The sequence below is a fragment of the Centruroides vittatus genome, unplaced genomic scaffold, assembly GCF_030686945.1.
Source record: "Centruroides vittatus isolate TY-2023 unplaced genomic scaffold, ASM3068694v2 contig_19, whole genome shotgun sequence".
In the NCBI taxonomy this organism is placed as follows: domain Eukaryota; kingdom Metazoa; phylum Arthropoda; class Arachnida; order Scorpiones; family Buthidae; genus Centruroides; species Centruroides vittatus.
The window spans coordinates 1,571,367-1,594,941 of record NW_027121169.1 but is presented as its reverse complement, the minus strand read 5'-3'; the positions used below and the strand labels follow the sequence as shown (position 1 = coordinate 1,594,941).

The window sequence follows — 23,575 nt, the reverse complement described above, 5'->3', positions numbered from 1 at the left end:
GAAAAAACTCAGCTTGAAAACATTAGCTAAAGCTGTAAAAAACACAGACAAAACTTTTAATTTCCTCATGACAATTGTAGTACGTGGATAAAATTAGGTTGAGAGAAATCAATAAGTTGTATTTTGTAGAATCTTTACGCTTCAAAGTTGGTTAGTAACTACTTTGGAAAGGGATTAGGAAAATAAATTTATACACGATCTACAGTAAGTGGGTCATAAATGATGTTTACTAGGCTATTTTACCAGTTTTATATAATCAACTTGACCTATCTATTGATTGCCTTCATTTGACAACCTGTAGCTTTCACCCATTGATTGTTTCCTTTTTAAATCACTGCCTCTGTGAATATAGATAATGTCATAAAAATTGTATACTTATTGGAATCATGACCTATTTATGATTAGACTAATTTTTTACTCCTTACACTAAGATAACTTATCTATAAATTTCTAATTAAAAATATTAAAAATAAACTAAATTTCAAATTTAACTTAATTTTTCTATAAAACATTTTTTTAATAAATATTGTGAGTTTTCTGCGATGTTTTTTATATTTAATACTAAACATTTTTAATTTACTGTCTAAATAATTAATTAAATTAAAGATAATTGGTTAACGAAATAGAAATGGGCGGGATTCTTTCAAATATCGAACTTCATTCGCTTATTGTAAATTTTAATCGACCGAATAGCGCTAAGATGTTTTTATCTTACGCGTATACGGAGGACTGCTTATGTTTATGAAATTATTTTAATTTTTTTTACTTTTTTAAATAATTTTTTTACGTTTTATTTTTATATTTTAATTAAAATATAATTTAAAATTAGTAAAATGTACTTTCAGTAACAATCTTGATTAAACTATTAAACTGTATTAAAGTTGTTTCAAGTATCAAAATAAATTACGCAATAAAACAAATTTAAAAGCGTAAATTTTATTTTTAATATAATTTTAAAACTTTGTACAATACTTTATGAGGAAAACATTTTTTTTCAAGATCACAAAATATAAATTACAAGTTAAGAATTAATAAATTTTTAATTTAAAGCTCCAGGATTTTTCCCAAGTTATCAGAATCACTGCTGACAATGGAACAAATGCTGCTTCTTCGACTAATGTAGCCTGCGTCTTCGGATCCTGATCTGTTCCATTGACGATATAATATTCTCCTTTCTTTCCCTGATAGATCGGATACTACATTTGTAGATGGAATTGAATCTTGAGATTCGATAGAAGTGGAATTCGTTTCATCTGAACCTTGAACTCTGTAACGTGTCATTACAAAAGATTTTCTCCTTTGACCCCCCTCTTGAGAGATAACTTCCTGAGGGAGTAAATTTCCAAAAACAGTCATAGATTTTGTTCGTGACAGAGTCATTTTTGTACTTTCGTTTTTCTTTGCTGACTGGGAGTTAGGATCAGCTTCTTCTATAGATTCTTTTTTATTCTTTGCATTACATCTGAGTTTGAAAATCATCATTCTATTAGAAGATTTAAGTGTTGATACATCTAAGTCCATAGCGTTTAGAAGATTGTTGTTAAGAATGCCTTGTTCGAGAGAGTGTTGAGGATTTTTTTCGATAGGAGAAGTAATGCAAGACATTTGTTCAGACTTTCTTCCGTAAATAGTAAAGCTAGGCCATGGTGAGATACACGTTGTTTCGATTGGGACTTTAAATGTAGATGAAGGTATGGATGGAACGAATAGTCTTCTATTTTGTGCGTATAAAGAACTCCGATTTTTTTTCTCCTTCGAGCAGAGATGAAGCATCTTTTTTAGTTGGCTCCTAGTCGATTTGTTTCTATACACATATAGATAAGGATTAATGATGCATGCACTAGATGAGAGCAAGATGGCCGTGGAGGTTATCCATTGTGGCAGTTGAGATCCATAATCCGTAAAAGTTTCTGTTAATATAACAGAAAACATTGGCAGCCAGCATAGAATAAAGGATAATACAACAAAGAGTCCAGTTTTTGCAGCTTTCCATTCTTCTCCAAAGAGCGAAGATTGGCTACCACAAGAACTTCTTCTTCTGGTTGAAGACTTCTTAGGGGTGCTGATTATGGCTTGCTTACAACTGCTAGTGAGACTATGCTTACGAGCTCTTGCGCTATTATTCTTTGCTGCTCTGTACATAGATACATAGATACAAGCCATGGTAAGGAATGGGATTAAGAAGCCAAATGTTAGAAGATATACCGAATATAACGCTGTATATTTATCATTATCAGTCCATAATATAGTACAGGTAAACCATTCTGGGCGGTACTGTATCCTTCCAATTCCACATAACGGTGGGATAGAAGATAAGAATGAAAACGTCCATATAGAAAGGATTAATATAGAGGTCCTGGATTTTGTAACAGTTCGCGAATAGTGAAGTGGGCTATTAACTGCATAATTTCGATCGATAGCAATCATCAGCAACGAAAGAACGGATGCCATTGTTACAAATAGTGATGCCATACCATTAACTTGACACCATACTTCTCCGAAAACCCAACTTTGATTAATCACTGAAGTTAATGTGAAAGGTGTTACTAAAATTGATTGCAATAAGTGAGAAGTACATAGACACAGAACGAAACGATTCGAAAATGATCTAAGTTTAGCTTGACTATAAAATACTAAGAAGAAAATACTGTTTGTAAGAATTCCAGACAGTAGAAGCAATGTCAATAAAGTCACGATCGCTTCTTGTAACAAGGATGCACTAGAAGGACTTAAATCATCTGGTAAATTGGCAGAATCATCAGATATGACTTCAGAATATGCACTTGTACCATTAAAAACTTCTTTGAATTCTTGGCTTTCCATTCTTCTAAAATTCATCTAAAGGATTAAAAAGAAAGATATAAAATTAACGAAAGATCTTCTTAGATCGAAATATAAGTAAGAAGCTATAAAATTCAATTATTTTTTAACATTAAACGATAATTAATGCGCTGTTAATGATTAATGGACCTTAAGAACAATGATTAATCTACTTAAGAGACTATAAAAGATTTTAAATTGTTACAGGATGTAGGCGTGAATAAATAAAAGAAAGTAAATTTTTTAAAACAAAAATAAATTCTCTTTATTAATATTTATACGTGATATTATCCAGAAAATATATTCAAAAGACAACATTTTATAACAGACTCCCTAAGAGCATCATTTAATGATTGGATTTTTTGGATATAAATCGATTTAAAAAAACAACTTTCTGAACGATTTATTAAAAATGACGTTTTAGAATATTTTTCAGACATTCAAATTTGAAATAGCAATGTTTTTATAATAATATTTATTTTAAATATATGAAAATAAAAACAGTGCAATGAGATCAACGTATTCTTATGCAAGAAACATGAAACAAAAAAAATTTTTTTTAATATAAAAAGGTTTTATGCACGAGAATATATTGTAAAAACTTAGAATAGATTATAAATATTCTAATACTAAAATATTTTTAATAATAAGTAATTTTATTAACGAGAAATTTAATTTTTTCAAGTGATAGTGCCCCTGTTGAGGTAGCTCCTGGATGTGGCTTTACCTGCAACATCGATCCAAAGAGAAAGAGTAGATACACAGGTAAATGTTGCAGGAATATAGATGCAACAAGGAAAATTGTATAAAATTTCGAAGTAAAAGAAACAAATATTTTATTGAGAAATTCGTAAAATATTTTTTTAATATTAAAGGTTTAAATAAGAATGCACTCTTTGATAAATGGAAAATTTTTACTTGAGATAAAAGAAAAGTGGGTCAAGTACAGATTTCATTTATTCTATTGCAAATTTTTAAATAAATTTTTTATCATAAAAAATATATATACATAATAAACATTATAAAAATAGTAAAAATTACGTAAATATTACTTAATAATTTGGCGTAATTTTGGAACGAATTAAAGCGCATTAGTGTCGATGGATTATTAAATTTTTTAGGAATTAATTCTAAAAAAATTCTTTTAAAAATATTGATTTAAACTGTAAAAAATACGCCCTTTCTTTAAATTCTGTCTACTCAAAAAGTTGTATTACATCTACACAAACGTTACGATGCAAAATTAATCATCTAAAACAAGCAAAAGAAATGATCAAATAAAACTAATATTAAATTTTTTCGTTATAAAACCCTGAATTTATATTTATAAATTGTCCTTTGTTAAGGATATGCAATTTCATATTTTACTATCATTTTACTATCCGAGAATGTCCTTGGAATGAAATCTGATACAAGACTTAACACAAGATATTACAGAAGACTCCCGCACATTATACATGGCAAAAAAGCAAATTAAAAATCTAAAGATTATTATAATATTTATAAACTTGATTTTGCATTTTATAATTAAAATATTTTTAAAAAAAGAAAAATCACGTACAGACACGTACGTGAATGAAGAAATAATGACACTAGATCAAGTAAAGAGCACTAAAAATACTATAAATATCCACACTAATGTATTTGAAACAAGTGATTCGTTATTATTTCTAAGAAACGTCACACCAGAACAGTGTTTCCTTCATTTTTTCTGGTGTTCACAGGTGTATGAAGTCTTGACGTCATAAGTTAAATTGCCTATTGATCTAAATTAACAACCGATTCCATTAAGTCTCCAGAGAGTGAGTTTTATAAAGAAGGAAACTAAACATTTAAAGCAAAATTTTCTGTGAATGCGCTTCGAAAAATAATTCAAAAATGACAATTTTTAACTACAGAAATGCTCAAAATTCCATATACAATAACTCTATAAATATTTGTATTATTATTATTATTGTTATATATTATATATATATATATATTATATATATATAATCAATTAATTGTTTTATGACAATAGAAAAGTAGTATATAGAAACTCACTTATATGTTGCTTCCATATTGTTAGTCCAAGACGATATTAACACACGTCTCGTGTTTTCCTAGTGTCTCCTTTCTCTGTTGCGTTACCAGCTTTTATATCTTAGTTATAGAGCCCGGCTAGTTTCTATGGTTACCGAAAGAAGCTGAAGACACAACGTGACTGTATCCACGTGTTTATATCGAACGGTAATACTAGAGGGAGCCTCCGTCGTTTGTCGGGCCGAATGATGTCGCTTCAGTAAAGAGACCGACTTGTAGTTTGATAGCGTGTCTACTTTTAAGATTGGATTGGATTTTTTTACTTTTATTTTTATACATTTAAACTCTAGAAATGTTTATAAATATTTCTTGATAAAACATTGATAATTTCTCCTTTACTTTTTGTTCCTGAAAGCGGATTAAAACTAGGTTAAAGATGAGCGCTACTTGAAGAAGAAGAAGACGGCAATTTGTGTGTTATAAAAACACTTTTCGGTATCTTTTTATGTCATAATACTGCCTTTATTGATGTTTTATTTTAGTTTTACGCGCTTGTTTCATTTATATTTTCTACAGAAATGTAATTGCGTTAGTTATAATTTCGTATTAAATATAAAATTGTGTTGTAGTGTGTGCTGTATTCACTTTTAAACAACAATTGTACTTTATTAGGAAATTGTTTACAACAGTAACTTTATTGAATTTGTATTTAGGAGTTATACTAGTTTAAAAATAATTAGTTTTAATTAGTGACCGACTATATATATGTACCAGTACATACACATGTTAGCTCGATGATAGTGCTCTTTCTCTTGTTCTTGCTGTAAAAGTATTTAAAAAGTAAATGAAAATAACCCATAAACCTTTCTAATTTTTTTTAAATTAAGTAAGTACCGTAGTTTTATAATTATTAAGGTGTGGAAGCTACTTCACCTGTACAGAAAATGGGTCCTTTCTCATGTTTTTACTGTAAAAGAGATGAAAATAACTCAACTATCCTTCCCAATTCCTCTATTTTCTTAATATAAAACCAATATTCTATTAGTTTTATAGCTATAATTATTCAGAAGAAGACTACTAGATGTATGTCTATACAAAATCATGAAAACGTGAGAGGGTTTCGTAACGTTCTGCTGTTTATAAACACTAACTATTGTTTAATATGGGTCCATTAGAATTTATACAGTTGTGTAATATGTCTAGTTCTATCTATAGAAAGTTCATATCTGTGTGTACTAAAGTATTGTTATAAAAATCATTACACACAAGCTTCGATTTCGGTGTTTAACTTTCAATTGTTTGCCTGTTAGATACACTAGAGCTATAGCAATTGTGTGACAAGTGTACACAACTATTATATTCTTCGTGTAGAAGAATCTAGTGTATCGACATTTACGTGTTCTACCCAGTTACAATACACAAGTAAATGGACTTTTGCTTAAATCCCTTAATTAAAAAATCATATAAGATAGTGGGTTTTTTATTTTAAATAATTATATACGTCACAATACGGCTTGCAGGCAGTAAAATACTCGATTTTTTAATTGTTTATGAATAATGGCCATTTTCGAATACACTAGGATCTGCAGTTATTGTGTAACACGTCACTTAAATGTAATTATTACGACATATTTTAAAGGGATTTTTAAGTGTTAAAAATTCAATTTTAAGAGTGTTTATTGTTAAAAAATGATAAGAAAAATTTAATGGAAGTTTCGTTCATATACAGGATATACAGGTTAAAGACAGAATCGATATTTTCTAAAGCGACATTATTGATTATACTTCGACAAAGATAATGTATGTTGTAAGTCCAACAATGTATGATAAAATAGGTTTTAATACCTCATAATAAATACATTTTCAAGGAAATTATACAATAAAAAATTATAATAAATTAATAAAATTTATTTATTTATTAAAATAATTAATTATTTGCTTGTTTAATTATTAAAAAACATCAATTTTTTGATGTATCTACATTGATTTTGGGCGTTGTTAGCTGCTTCTTAATGACTATTTTTTACTACGTAGACAATATATTTTATTAATATTATTGCTTTAAATAAAATAAATAAAAATTTACCCTTCAAAATGGTGGATATTTAAAATAAACCATCAAGTTCTTCTACAGGTGGATTGCGGTCTCCCTTTTTCGTATTATAAACCTTTATAGAATAATAACAGTTAATAAAGGTTGGAAAGCTCATAATGAATGACGTTATTAGATCCATTAACAGTAATAATTCTTATCGAACTGTAATTTTTCTGATGGGGAAGAAAGGATAGAGAATGTAGCTAATTTAAGGTTGATATTGTAAGAAATTTTTTGAATATTTTACAGAAGAAATTTTATCTTTAAGTAAAGTAATTTTAAGTAAAATAAATAAATAAAAAGACTTTTTAGCATTTTGATATTGATGACAAGTTGTTTTTGGAAAGTGGTTGCTTAATAACTTTAGAGGAGCCTTGGACTAAAGTACGGTCACGTGGTCATTTTTCTCTTATTCCAAAGTTAACTAGAAAAAATACTTAAATTTATCTTTTATGTCCTTCTTTTCTTTCTTACTTTTCACCATTTCCTGTAAGAGGATAGAATTCTTAGTAAATGCTAAGTATTAAGGGAGATATCTTTACAATATATGGTGAAATATTACAAGTTTAACACAATAAAATATCGATATTTGAGAATTTTCACTTTCCTGCATATCTTTTCTCAATAATAATGATTATTAAATGGTAACATGTTGTTGAAATTACCTAGAATCTATTGTTAAATACAGAAGAAAAAATTTACTAGCGTTCAAAACGGAATTGTGCCTTATTCTACTGTTTTCGATACTGTTTAGACGTGTTCAGCAAGTGTTAAATGAAATAGGAAATGATGTGTTTAACACGTGTTCTTAACAGGAGAAAGCATTGTTTAACACTGCAGAGTTGTTCTTACGTTAAACGTGAACAGAATGTTCCATTATTTAAACGAATTTGTAGTGTTAAATTATATAAACAACATAAAAAATGAATGAAGAGTAGTGTTAAACACATAGTCTAGTGTTTTTGACGCAGTTTAAGCTGTGTTTTGCAGTATACAAAAAGAATTGTTAAATACACTATAGCTAGTTTTTTATAGTTAAATTATATAAAATGAACTTAAGAAATGTTGTTTACTGAACTCAAACTCTAGTGTGATTATCGTAGCTAATACAATAGCTACTGTGTTCTGTAGTGTTTAAACACAGAATTTACTGTGTTCATTAGGCTAATGTTAAACTGTGTTTTATACATGAAATGAACACTAGAAACGAATATTATCCTTTGGAGTATGCTTTAAATACATCAAGATCTAATTAGTTTTTGATTCAGGGTCCTAGATACAGTTAATAGAGTAGAATGACCTTTATTCTCAATTGTATATTATCTCCTCGAGTTGATAATTAATAGTTTTGTTTATATTATATAAGGATATCTTAAACATTTTTGATGGAATTGAGATATTTAGATCATGTATACCTATTTTAACAAGAAATAATCATTAATTATCTTCGATTACGTCAATAAGTAATATGAAATATTTACTACTAGATGGCAGCACCAATAAAATCGTGTTATTTTTAAGAGGGCGAATAATGGTGACGTTTCACAAATATTTTTTCGTTATTCTTGAATATAAATTTTTAAAAAATAATTTAAATTATTGTATCGAGAGTAAAATAATTTTTTTCTGTTTTTCCATTTAAATACAGTGTATAAAGCAAGAAGAGTTTCGTATGTTTGTCCTTTGATAGTTACTACTATCATATACTGTATATTCATCTGATAAAGTATAAGAGTAAAATTTGGATATAAATTTTAATATCTAAGCAGGAAAAATGCCGTGCCAAGCGATTCTTCAACAGGCGCCATCTTGTTTCAAAATGGCGTCTGTAGAAGAATCACTTGGAATGTTTTAAATATTGTTAAAAACATAGTTGTAATCAGGCATTTTAAACATAAAAGACTGATTAGATAATTATAATTTGTTAAATCATTTTCCTGTTACTTTATCTTGGTTTTGTGGATAATTGTCAAACAGGAAAATTCCTAAAAACACCGGATATTGCACGATTGATATGGAACCAATAATGATTAACGTAAAAGTGTAAGCAAAAGCTTGAACTTTAACCTATTTGTACGCCTTATATATAGTGCCCTACAATTCAATACATTGTAGGACTTCAGAAAGATGCCATATAATTTTTATAAGGCATCTTTACGTTTTCGTAACTGAAATTACCAACTTTCTAACTTACTAAGCATGTAAACCGTTTGAAAAAAAGCAAATGCTATTTAAAAATATACATGTTTTTGTTTTACATCATTTGTTAGGAAGCATTTCGAGTTGGCAATACATTTTAGAATACTGAAAATCGTGACATCATCTATCAAGTAGGGAGATCAACACAGTGTTTAATAAACAATGTATTGTGTAAGTAATTATACCGGTAAATATGCCATGCAGGAGAAATTTAAGCACTGCCAATCAATGTTTCTTTATGTAGTTTCTGATAGTAATATGAAGTAGTTTCCCTTTAATTCTGATAGTGATATGAAGTAATTTCATAATTGAAAGGTTCGAGGACACGAGTATTGAAGTTAAAAACATTTGTAATCGGAAACGTCAACATTGTATTGATAACTTTGAATGACTCGTAATTTGTTACTATTTACGTTACAAAAATTAAATGTACGCATTAGTGAAATATATCGTACTTAAATACACTACGTTATCGTATTTTCTTAATTACTTTAAAACAAATTTCAATATTACTTCGTTTACTTTCTATTATAGAGTTACAAACAAATATTTTCCATTTCTAAAATTAATAACTTAGTGTCCAGTAGCAATTTTGTTACTATACACATCATTACTGTATTACATACAGGAGATCTGTAAGCGCCATCTTGAAATTAATCATTGGTTAATAGTTTAATTTAATAATTTTAATTAATTCGATATATACAGTTAGAAACTTCGAATGCTTGTACTGTACATATAATCAAGCAGAGTTGACCTAGATATGTCAGATCCCATCTCTCACCATTCGACCTCTCCTTACTGTTGGCCAAACCAAATCCGTAATCGGCATGGTAAAAAGGTCCTCTTAGTGTCCACAGGAAGAAAAGAATTAATATATATATATATATTATTTTGCGTTATTCTTATTCGGGTTTTATTCGGTATGTTAAGATAAATTTTAAAATGGCGATGGATGTAAAGAAACTTCAAAGTCTAATTTTGAAATTTGCGATTACCAGTCTCGTGTTCACCAATGACCGAATGGAGAACATTGTTAGTTGGCATCGTTTCTCGTCAAAGAGCTGGCCACATGGAGTTTTCCAGGTTTTCTTCGCATTAGTAACACCTAAATAGGGGTAGTTTCCCATAAAAGACTTCCTCTGGGCAGATCTCCCATGAGTCGCGTTGCTATAACCAAATAAACCAAACCAAATTCTTATTCATCTACGTGTACACCTCATTCATCTATCTCACGAAACCTCATTCATCTATATGTACACATATATATCTCAATACATGGTAAAAGGAATATACATTAAAATTAAATATTTTCATCTCGTATATTAGGAAAGTCATTAAGCATTTTTTAATGATTAAAAAAATCAGGGGTACTAAATTTATTTCTGTTTGGGTCATTTTATGGGTGATTCTCAAACGATTTGCCGTGTTCCGCTAGAGATGGCAAAGTGTGCAGCGAATATTATGAAAAGGTTATTATTTTAAATAATAAGAAAAAAATCCTGTCTGTATAATAATATATTGTATCCATGGTCAAACGAATACTTATCCTTTTGGGTATCATGTTGAGTTTTTTTGTATACACGTGGCGATCTGCCGAGAGAATATCTCCCGGAAGATATTCTCTCGGCAGATCGCCACGTGTATACAAAGAAACTCAACATGAAACTCCCGGAAGACTTTCTATGGGAAATTGGCCCTTACTTAGGTATTAACGTTTATTCACGATTTCAACGTGAATAAAAACCGGAAAACTTACACGTAGCCAGCCGTTGGTCGGTCATGAACTCGCGAACGACCATCAGTGTTCAGTGGTTTCATTCACTCAGCCATTGGTAGACCTACCATATTTTGAGCATAACGTCCATGCCTGTAGTTAAGCTAAATTACAAAATTTCGAATGCAATCGATGTGCAAATATGTCTTACCTGAGACCATAATTCATTTGAGAGCATAATTACATGTTTCAATGGCTTCGAAAATAGTGTCTTTTGCTAAATTTATTTTTTTCTCTCAATTTTTATTTTAGAGACTGAATATAAAGTGATATGACGTTAAAATGTCATTAATTAATTGTCAAATATTTAAACTAAAGTAAAGTCGAGTTCACATTCGAATTCAATTATAATAAATAAATCAACAATAACATAATTTGCATATTCAACACAAGCAGTGCCGGATTATCGAATAGGCAAAGTAGACAAATGTCTAGGGCCCGTAATTCGGAGGGGCCCGGCCTCAGTGCAGAAGATTTCTGTTTCAAAACGAATTAAAAATTATTTAAGAAATTAGATAGGACAGAAAGGGCTGTATTTAACAATTCGTACTAAGCTTCGCTCGACTAACCATTATCTAAAAGAAAAAAAAAAAGATCAACAGCCACCCGTGCATCAGAAGTAATGTGCGCCACGAGATCTCTCGCACCATCTAGAAATATTCCTAGGACCGCCTTTCGTGGTAGTACTGATGTGTGGTTATGATTTATTTTCTAAATCTAAACTTATACGTCGCGACATCGCATATTCGATGTAGCGTTCAAGTTGCTCGAGTGCGAAGATATTACAATTCAATAGTGTTTTATAAAAGAGTTAAAAAGGGTGACACTACGGTGTGACTTGGGGTGACACTACGATATCCGCACCGGGTGTCACCCATGCTAGCTACGCTAATGTCACATTATATAAGATTTGTTTAGAAGCAACTTATTTAAATGGGGCCCCAATTTAAATTTTGTCTAGGGCCCGCTAGAGGCTTAATCCGGCGCTGAACACAAGTATGAAAATTTTTCAATGGCGTTATAAGTTATTATGTAATAAGTTTTATAATGTTTGCTTATATAATGTTAAATAATTTAATTTAGAAATTTCAACAAGATAATTAGCACAATTAAGCATTTCATCTTAAATTTTCCTAATTACGCATATATTAATTACCTATTCATCAATTATTACTATTAGTAGGTCCTTTTATAATATATTATGGCACACGACTTAATTTTTTTTTTTTTTTTAATAATTTTAAAATAAAAATTAAGTAAATGTACTAAAATCTAAACCGAAATATTTCAAATTCTAGATTTAAAATTTTAAAAAGTGTTCAGCCAATCCGATATTACTTACGTATCTGTAACCACGCCCATTACTAATTACGTCAATATCTATATCCAATAGCGTAGAGAATCCAATTCGCTATTTAAGAGTAAATACTTTCCTTAAATGGTAGACCGAAAAATTATTTATTTATTTTTTGAGAGAATAAAAATGATTTCATAACTAAAATAAAAATTAATGTTAAAAAAGGTTATTTAAAATTCGTTAAATTTTGAAGATGTCAGTTGAAAATTTTTGTATAAATGAAATAAAATATTTTTTATTCTCCATTTTTATTTAAATAAAAATACCGTATTTTACGGACTATAAGACGCACCTTAATTTTTAAACAATTTTTAAAAAAAATACCTATAAGACGCTACGGACTATAAGAATAAATATTTATAAGACGCACCTGAATTTTGGAGGCAATTTTTCGAAGAAAAAAGTGCGTCTTATAGTCCGTAAAATACGGTAAATTCTAATATTTATAATAGATAATTACGCGAAGTATTTCAGTGAATGATGAAGCAAAGAAGGATACAAACGAAGAAGGATATAATTAATTGAGGAAAAGTGCACTGTACAATTTAGATGTGTACAGTACATTAAACTGATATTTATAATCTCCTTATCGATTCTGATTGCTAGAACTACCAATTAATTTATATTTTTTCTGTATTCTTCAGATAAAAATGCATTATTTTATTATACAATTTAATATTTTCGTCTGAAGGGTTGATTAATTTTTTTAAATAAAAATTCATTTGTTAAGTTTTTTTTTAAATCTCTATTACAATTTTTTGTATCTATTAGAGTTTTAGTGTATATAATTAATCGGTGATTAATCGGTGATTAATCGGTGATTAATTATATAGGCTGCACGTAAAACTCTATTTATAAAATGAAATGACAAAAAAAATTAATTTATTGTAGAAATTCATTTTTCAATGTTTCTTTAATTAATTTAATTTACATGAAGTTACATCTCAAGCGAGAAACTTGATTAAACGGGTTATTAACACAACACTTCTTAAGTTTGAAGAACTTTTGGTGTAAATTATAAAAAAATTTTAAAAATATACATATTTATTTATTTATTTTGTAGACATCCTCAACTTACGTATTATAAAATTAATTGCAAAATTTATATTTATCCTAGCAAGTCGTAAAATTTTTTTCTGTTAATGAGAGTGAAGGTTAAAGAACTGCTGTGAGAATTTACTTCACACTTTAAAAGACTTTCATGGGCTTAAAAATGCATTTCAATGTCATTATTTTGATTCGGGATTACAGAACACGTGATAAACGGACATTATAACTGTATCAAACACACTAAACTCTAACTAGAAGTCAGTAATAAGTTATTAATCCGGATTTACTGGGCTTTTGAATTCAATTTAATATAAGCTGTGGGTTTATATTAATATTATACTACCTCATTAGTATTTAGATCTAGTAGTGTTACAGGATGCATTTCATTAATATATAAAGATGCGACATTGTAATTAAGTGTTATACTGGATTTTTCAGTAGTCCAGTACGTCGTAGAAAACGCAAAAGTTCCTATAATATACACTAGACTCTTATATTATAGTTTTGTTAATTTAACAGTCCATATAACAATACAGAAGTCCAGAGCAATTTAACAGTTTAGAAAAATCTAAAAATCAAGTGTAACAGTAATAATACATTTGATGTAACAGTACAGACATGGGCGTAGCCAGGAAGAGGCATGGGTGGGCACGCCCCCCCCAGTTAACCGGTGCCCCTCCCCAGAAAATTACAGCCCGGTCCCCCCAGTTAGCCTGGTGCCCCTCTCCAGAAAATTACAGCCCGGTCCTTTCCCCCAGTTAACCTGGTGCCCCTCCCCAGCAAATTACAGCCGAAAAAGTGTTGAGCCGATTAGCAAAAAGGAATAGAAAGCTGAAGCTAATTTAATTAAGTGTGGTGTACCCACTGAAAGTCTAGATCAGGCATGGTGAACATACGGCCCGCTTAATGAATTTATGCAGCCCGCGATTAATCTCTCAATATTAGCTACTTAACTTTTAATAATTGATCGCATGGATTCGCAATACTGCCTTATATCCTCAGAATGTGAAAGGTGAGAAGTTCTGACGCCTAAAAACAAAAAAGGTCAATGGCTAACCGTGCAGCTAAGACGGTTAACTATATTGTAGAATGGTAAAAAAAAATAATTTATTGGTTAATTTTTGTTTAATGCATTGCTAGAGTTTGATATTAATGTCACGAGAACGTATGATTAAAAGAAGTTTCATATTATATGTGTTAAGTTATTGTCGATTCCTATGGAAATTTCATTTTAATGAACAATAACTTGAAATAATTCCATTTTGTGTCAGGCTGTCCTCTACTAGGCCCCCATAACTAAACCCTGGCTATGCCAATCAGTACCGACAATCCAGTGTAACAGTAATACAGAAATCCAGAACAATTGAACAGTTCAGAAAATTAATAATTCAGTATGACATAATCCAGTAATTCTAAGTTTAGAGTAATAAAACGCAAAGTTCCAGAATTTTGTCAGCCATTTAAAAATATATTTAATAAGAAAATTTTCTTCAAACCTTTCAAAATATATAAAAATCTAGATAAATATATCCATATAATCATTATTTTTCGCTAATGTAACTTATGATAGAGGAATAGGCCTAAATCTATATAATTCGTATAAATGAATGTAAGCTTGTAACCAAGATTGTGTTCAATTCCATTATCATTCTTTAATTAAGTTCGAAATGCCAACTTAAAGCAGAAGTCATTTTATTTCGGAATATTTTATAAAAAATTAAATTAAAAAAATTTAGTCTCTATATTTTTTGTTTGTTTATAACATGGCGCCATCTGTTACCGAAGAGTAAAGTTTTATTTTTAAGCATTTTAATATTATAACAAAGATTTTAAAAAAAATAATAAAATATTTAAATCATTTAAAACGTAACTTTTTAATATTATTTATTTATATATAAATAAAATTTTGATATATATTTACATTAACTTTATAATTGTTCTTAACAGATATATAAAATTAAATAAAAATTTTTATTAAAAATTATATGTGTATTTCCTATTAATAAGTAAAGCAATTATATTCAACATGATATCTTTAATATTAACGCCTTTATGCTTTATTAGCAACATCACAACGTGGCGCCATCTAGTGATGATAATAATTAATACTAAGAATTAAAATAAAAATAATTAAATTAAATTACCCTAATATGACAAATAATTTAAATATTTAATATTCAAAATATTTAAAATTTTTAAAATACATTTAAAATTAAAAAATGGTAAATATTAACTTGAGGGGTTTTGGTTATATAAGGTTCGATTTTAATTAATTCTGTTGAAAAAATATCTGATATTATATTTTGTATCACTAAACACCTGGTTCCAATAAATATATATTTGATAATAATCCTTTGATCCTGGAGGAAATCCTAGAAGATTACAGGACTTAAGGGAGGAAGTTAGTGAAAAAAATGGAAAGACATTTTTGAATTATATTCATTCTTAAGCTTAAGAGTAAACTATTGATTGAAAAAAAAGGAAAAAAACCAACTTTTTTACAACTTAACTTGTACAGATTATATATAGACTGTTCTATACTTTGTAAGCAACTTGTCACTATCCTGGTAATGTTTTTTTTTTAATGTGTCGCGTCGCAACGTCGCTTCGAATTACGTGCGACACGACGCGACTTTCATATAATTTTTGTTGTAAAATGCAAATTAGAAAACTTAAATTTTGAAATTTAATAATAATTGCGGTTTCTTGTGCTTTGTATAAATAAAATTTAATGTATAATTCTGTAAAAATAATTAATTTTGCATCAAAGTTTGCCTCATTGACTTCGAAATTTTTAAAGTAATTTTTTCCTTTTCTAAAACATCTTAAAATATATTATTAAAAGAATAATTCAATTGACGTAAGCAATATTATTTGCTTTTTTCCGAAATTATTGCGTTTAGGCATCAATTATCGATTAAAGAAGCGGTATTTCTAGGCTGTGATGCGACGCTACCAGTCGCGCACACCCCCCATTTTATGTCAATAAAACAAAATTTATGTTAATTAGCATATCTGGTAATCCCTCAGTAAAAGAAAAAATGGCGCTAAACTCTGTAATAAAATGAATTATTTCGATTTAGACCGTGAGAGACAGCGAAATATGTAAAATTACACGTGTCTGTTTCACACGCTGTAAATTTCGACAATTTTAATGTCATTTTAATGTGTAAATTAACGTGACATTTAATAATGTTAGTTATGCTAAAAGTTAGAGTAAAAACTTTAAATTTTAAGCAAAAAAATAAAAACAGTTTAAAAAAGGAATGAAAATGTGTGATTTGTTAAACAAATCAGCATCAATAGAAAGAAAAAATAAAATAAAATAAACGTGACTACTTTTGTTAATAATTGATTTCGAAAGTTTTTATAAAATATTATTTACAATTATTTTCCATGAGAAAAATAAAATAAATTAATAAATAAAATCTGACCTCATCTCATTTATTATTGAAAATAAATTCAAAAAAATTTATTTTATAATCAACAACTCCGTATCATTGTTTATTATTCCTTCCTCATTATATCTTCTTTAACATTCAAGAATATTATTAATTTCTAGAATTTTTCGTATTTAAATTTATTTTAGTTGAAATAATTTGATATGTATATATATTTCTAAACGTTACGTACTTAGAGGTATGATGACGCAAGGAATTAGATAATTTTTTACTCATCTTGTCCCTTAAATACACAAAATTATCCCATTTCTTGCAATGATTTTGTGTGCTTAAAGGAAAAGATGATGCATTTCTTACATCATATTGCTTCTAAGTACACAAAATCATCTTTTTCTTGAGTCATCTTGCCCCTTAAATGCATAAAATTATTGAGTAATCATATATTATCGAATCGTAAAATGATCTTACATCCTTCATCTTACATCGCCTGAATGAGCAAAGTAAGGCAAGAAGTAAAACAGTACATAAATAATTAAGTAATTTTAAATTTAAATGTATTTAAATTTAATTAAAATTCTGTTTTTTTAAATTTTTTTATTAATTAAAAACGTAATTATAATATAATTCACATAAATCTGATTAATAAAACTACTAAATTAATTTAATTAATTAGAAAAGCATTTCAGTATAAAATACAAAATTAATTACAAAAATTATACTTTTATAAGCATTTATAGTCATTTGTAATGTTTTTAAGAAAGAAAGCGTTAAAATTTTTAAAAATTTGTAATTTAAAATGCAATCAATTTACGATGATTGGTCAAAAAATCAGAAATAATTTTAAAAGAAGTGCGCCGTTTAATCGTTTTTCATTTAATCAACCAAGTGGGATATCTAAATCACGGGATCCATTTCATTGGATACTGCATACTATTACGTCAATTTGACGTCATCTGTTAAATTTTACAAATTACGTGAAAATAAATTCTACAGAGAACCTCCTATGCTTATTTTTAGATTTTTTAAATGTGTGTTTGAATATTTTTGTATAAAATTTATAATGAATTTTCGGTATTCATTGGTGCGCTATAACGGTGACGGTATATCGAGTTCTCGGTTAACTGACATTTGCGCCACTCTGTATATTTAAAAATTACTAAAAATAACCCGGATATTACATGTAAGTTAACAGTTTCGAAATTTTATTCTTACTTTTCTATAATAAAAAAATAAAGAAAAAATCTGGGAAAATTTTCTATTATTTACTAATAAATGTGACCTTGTCATCCCTTTTATTTACAAGATATTGCTTCTTCTTTCATCAAAAATTAATTACTTTTTGTCGTTTTAAGTCTTGTTCCGTGTTCTTCTTTCCGCATTTTATTTATTGATAAAATAAATTTTTATCTTGAATATTTTTCTTAAAAAATTCTGAACTTTAAACTTTCTAAATTTAAATCAATCAACCAAAGAAAACAGTAGAAAATAATATAAATTCTTGAAGATAATGGATTAGTTTTGGATTCAAAATGGCGTATTTGTAAGTGATCACTTCAAATTGTATACTTATTGTTTCTTTTTGTATCTTAGTAATAATATACCTGAAGGTCATAAATTATTTTTATCAAGAAAAATAAATATTTTTTTGTATTATAAGTATAATAAATACGTTTTTAAAATGAATTTCATATTTTATGTGTTGATAGAATGAATGTTTTTCAGTGTTAGATGACGTAAACTTTTCGTGTTTTATTTGAATCGAATTGTCTTTTGCGTCATTGAAGTTAAACCAATAATATCCTTCGAAGGATCGTTTATTTAAATTTTGAATTTTGTAACCGTTAATTGGTCAATTAATTTTTTTAAATTGCGCTCTTTTCCGTTAAAAAGTTAAATTCCTTTTCAAAGTTATGACCGCATAATAACGAATATTGCTCATAGAAGTCTTGTTTAAAAGTACTGTAAGATGAATAAAACTATTTTTAATTAATTTTTTTATAAATTTAATTCTCTTCTTCTGTGTGCAAAATTGAATACTGTTCTATACAATCTAGAATTAATATATACATCACTAATTACAATAATAAATATATATATATATATTTTCCCCCTGCTCTCATTTCTTCTCGTGCCTTCTATGGATCATAAACTATTTTATCGTCTATCATTTGAGACTTACCATTAAATATTGTTGGTTTGTTGGGACATAATGTTGTTATGAGAAATGAATTGGCTAACATGCTCCACATCGTCTGCACTTATTCTTGTTACTGCTTCCCCATTTACTTCTAATGTTATGAAACTAATCATTAAACAAAAACTGTGGCAATCTTCTGGAATGAAGAAAACTAGAACGAGGTCAAACTGGCCATCGAAAAAGTAGTTGAAGAAGAGAAAGTTCTTACGAGATTGCACATAAGTCATATCCATCGGTACCTTTCAATGATTGATGTCTTTATGTGTATTTTGCGATTGTTTAAAACGTTAAATCTTGCTGTTTTTGCCATTTGATTCAAGTATCTTTTATCCTTTATCCCCACAGAAGGATAAGAAATAAAAGTGAAACTGCGTTTTGAAATAAATGCGATGTGTAACCTGAAACGTTTGCCATTTGTTGTATTGATCGCGATTATAGATTATATTTTAGATTAATCTATATAAATTATATATCAATCGACTTCTTAAGCGATAAAAAACATTATTCTATAAGTTAATTTTGCATAAATAATTAACAGACAAGGCAAAGGACATAAACTGAAGACATACCGCTTCGTAAGGAGCATAAAATTATAGATATACTGCTTTAATTTGTAAATTAAGCTTGCTGTATGCATATATTCTTAATTAAAATTGCTTTATCTAATTTTTAGAGAAAATAAACACAAAATTTCTTACTAAATAATATTTTAAAGCAAAAATCGATACAGAAAGCGAATTTATTAATTTTTGATAAATTTATACCTCATAAATTATAGAAAAATCAATATTTACGTTATTAAAGATCTAGATTTATAACAAAACATAAGTAAATTATGGAAGAAAATGGAAATCTAGCAGGAAAAACCTTGCGTAAATATATGTAGTATATTGCATAATACTGTACATTTGACGCCTCAAAGATTTTAACTCATCTAATCACTGGTTGGTTGCCGAAATTAAAGCGGGGAATTTAAAAATGTTTAAATATTTTAATTAATTGTAATTAAAATTTTCTACGTTTTTTCTTACTTAATAGAGAATTATTTATATTTATAGCATCATTTTATTATAAGAGAGATTATCACATTTATATAGGCCTATATTTTACTCAATAAAAGTTCAAATAATATATATAAAATACACGGTGCAATAAAAATTTTTGTAATAATTAAATGTAAATATCTAAAAATATTACAAAAAATATATTTTGAATTAAATTTTTAAATTAAATTATGTCTAAATGAAAATTATGTCTAATACATTTATATGTATTATAATTAAATTATAACTTAAATTATATTGCTGGTTTGATTTAAATAAATAGCAAAAATCTTCATTTTGAGGGTAGAGATGAGTTTCATAAAAAATTGTAAATGCTAATAACGAGTAAAACATCCATTAAGTTTGACTCCACTCGAGATACGACACATAACTTCCTCTATCTCCCTAACCCCTCGACCTTTAACCTCTAAAATTTAACAGCATCAATCCCACTAATATACAAACCTCTCTGTAAAATTTCGGAAATTTTCGACAGAATGCACAGGCGTTATAAAGCTTCAAAGAAGATGAACAAAATCGTAAAAGCTATATTTATAAGTTAAAAGGTTAATTAATTTATTAATAAACTAATAAAAAATGAAATTATAAATATAAATTTTGTACGTTTTTTTCTTTTTTAGTTTTTCTTTTAATTTTGAAGTTTCCTGAAAAATAAACAAACATTTCATATACGTCTTTTTAAAGAAAATTCTATTTTTTAACCTGCAAAAAGCAATTTAGAGCAATCAATCGTTCATATATATTTATAATACAATTTTAGAATGATTGAAAGACATGGGAAAAAATAAAAATATTTTTTCCTGAAAAATTCGATCGATTTGATAAAATTAATGATTTTGGAATTTTATATCCGATATTTAACTTTTGTCATTAATTATTTTAGAACTTTTAAATACTTTCCTCCTTTTCTTATTCTTTTGTCTCTTTCTCTTCTTCTTCTTCCTCTTCTCCTTCCTGCTTCTCCTCAACTTCTTCCTCTTCTATTTTCTCTTCCTTTTCTCCTTTTCCGTTTTCTTCTTTTTCCTCTTTCTCTTTTACTTTCTTTCTCCTTTTCTCCTCTTCCTCCTTCTCTTCTTTTCCCCTTCACCTCTTCCTCCTCCTCTTCTTTCTTTACCTTCTTTATCCTTCTCTTTTCTTTTCCCCTCCGCCCTTTTCCTTTTCCTCCTCCTCTTCTTTTTTTACCTTCTTTCTCCTTTTCTTCTTTCCCTTCTTCCCTCTTTCCTCCACCCTCATCCTTCGTCTCTTCATTTCCTTTCTCCACTTCGTTCGTACTGTTCCTTTACTTTTATCCTCTCCTCTTCTCCCCTTTTTTCTTCTTACTTTTACAAGAAAAGAAAATCTAAAAATTTCTACATGTTTAAACTTGTATATAAACGACACTTTAGAATATTTTTCAATTGATTTTTTTTATAAAATTGTTCTTTTGAATGAATAAAAAATGAGTAACTAATATATTGAATTGAATATAAGATACGTTTTTAAACATTTATTTCTTTATTATCCTTATGTATAACTGTACCAAAGTAATAAATTAATAAAATTTGCATCAATTTCTAAAAATTTATTCTATATTTTTATTTATTTATTGCATAAAATAATGTATATGTTAGTATAAAATAATACATACTCCATCTACGCTCGTGTCGCGTCGCGTTGCGTCGCTTCTCACAAACAATCTAATATTAATGCAATTTTACTTTTCTATTTTCTAAAAAAAGTTTAGCTTTGTTTTTAAAACTTTTTTCAGGTGAATTAATAATTTCAAATGGAAACAAGGAATAAAAATGATTAATGATTGTAGATATCCACATTTCGCAACGCGTCGAGTCTCTTTGCGCATAGCGTATAAATGGAATTTTTCCCTTACATTTTTATTAAACTATATAATTTTTAAATAATAAAATATTATTTAAATAAAATTTTAAAAGTAAATTAATGATTTTAATAGAAATAAGAAAAGAGAAACGGCAAATAACTGATAAACGTTTAAGCGTCGCCCTCGTTGACGCGTCGCTTCGCAACGATGCTAAATATTTCGTGAGTAATTTCTCGAGCAATAATTTATAATAAAACACAATTTTCTTGAAGAATAATTAATCTTCGGACTAAATTTCCTTACAAAATTATTAATAATCTTTAAAATCCTTAAGTTTTTTTTATCCTCAAAATTTATTTTCACTCCTTATCTTCCGAGCAAACATCCCTCAATAAAATAAATTATCACATCTCTAAAAATCAATAAATGCAAAAATTTAATTATATATCCTTAAATTAACTTAATTTATTAATTTATATTAATTTTAATTAACTTTTTGCCATTTTACTAATACCTTAATCAAGTGTATAGAGTAGTAAATCCATATTTTCCTTTTCTTCTTACGTCATAAATAATCTACTTTTCCTCCTGGATTAACGTTTATTTATGGCAGTTGGTATGTTTTATTTTGATTTACATCCCCTAAAAGATGAGAATTTAAAATGATTTTTGACAGGAGTGTCATTGTTCTGTACTGGGGTGGCTGGAGTGTATATTTTTTGGATCAATACACTCTAGTGACAGATGGAGCGTGTTGTTTGACAGCTATTCTTGCTGACGTCAAAAACTTTCCAACGATCATCATCTACCCTTCTTTTTATACATCGAATTTCCTTTCGTTTGCTGCGAATTCGATACAGCTGTGAAAGACGAACTATAAGAAGTGCAATCGTGACGACAATGTACATTGTACGCTTTGACTTCTCTCCTATTCTTCAAAAAAGATCCTGTTTAAAATGGGTGTGAGGAGAGATGCGACTTTGTAAAATTTAAACTTGACTTCTCCTTTTCTTCTTCTGCATCCTCCTTTTTTTATACTCTACCTTTTGTATGAGTTTATTTTCTAAAGATGTATAAATAGGAAGTTTTATAATTGTAATTTAAATTATCGAGTAATTTTAATTCTTTTCAAAGCCACGTGGTCGTTTAAAATTGCTCAATTTCAGGTTTTTTTTTTTTTAAATGATCGGTTGCGAGTTGGAATGTATTGTTACGAAACAATGTACGAAAATCATTGTTACGAATATAATGAAAGCATTGTTATAACAATTACGCAGTTTTCAACAATGCTCTCTCTCTCTCTCTCTCTCTGAACAATTAAGAATTAAGAATAATGGTTCATTCTTAACAATAGTGAAATTATTAATTTTGGATTTTAGAGCAACATCGAATTCTGTTAAAGTAGATATTTAAATAATTTTAGCTCCTGGAAGATTTTGTTTTAAAAATTAAACATGGAGTCCTATTACAGAATATTAATTTTGAACTCTAAAAATTAGTTTTGGATTCTTGAACACCTTAATTTGGGACTCCTTGAAGACTTGTTCTAAAATTAAATATAGTCTTATTGTTTAAGATTAATTTTGGGTACTCTTTAAAGAATCATTTTAATTGTATTTATAATTAAGTCGTGTTTTAAATTATAAAAAAAATGCAATTAATGTTAATTTCAACGGCGCTATTTAAAATTTAAATGTAATTTTAACTTTTGTGTAATATAAAAATCGATTTTACACATCAATATTTTTAAACTTTATCCAATTTTTTCTTGTTTAAT

At 27.9% G+C, this 23,575-nt stretch overlaps 1 protein-coding gene across 1 annotated transcript; it reads right to left on the bottom strand.

The window, feature by feature from the left end:
• Nucleotides 1-920: 920 nt before the first annotated feature.
• On the bottom strand, nt 921-5,069 carry LOC136970103 (5-hydroxytryptamine receptor 4-like). The gene is made up of 2 exons (XM_067264481.1): nt 4,864-5,069; nt 921-2,838 (listed from the first exon to the last, which is right to left on the bottom strand). The coding sequence occupies exon 2, from the start codon at nt 2,836-2,838 to the stop codon at nt 1,045-1,047; it is 1,794 nt and encodes a 597-aa protein (XP_067120582.1). The 5' UTR covers nt 4,864-5,069; the 3' UTR covers nt 921-1,044.
• Nucleotides 5,070-23,575: the final 18,506 nt, after the last annotated feature.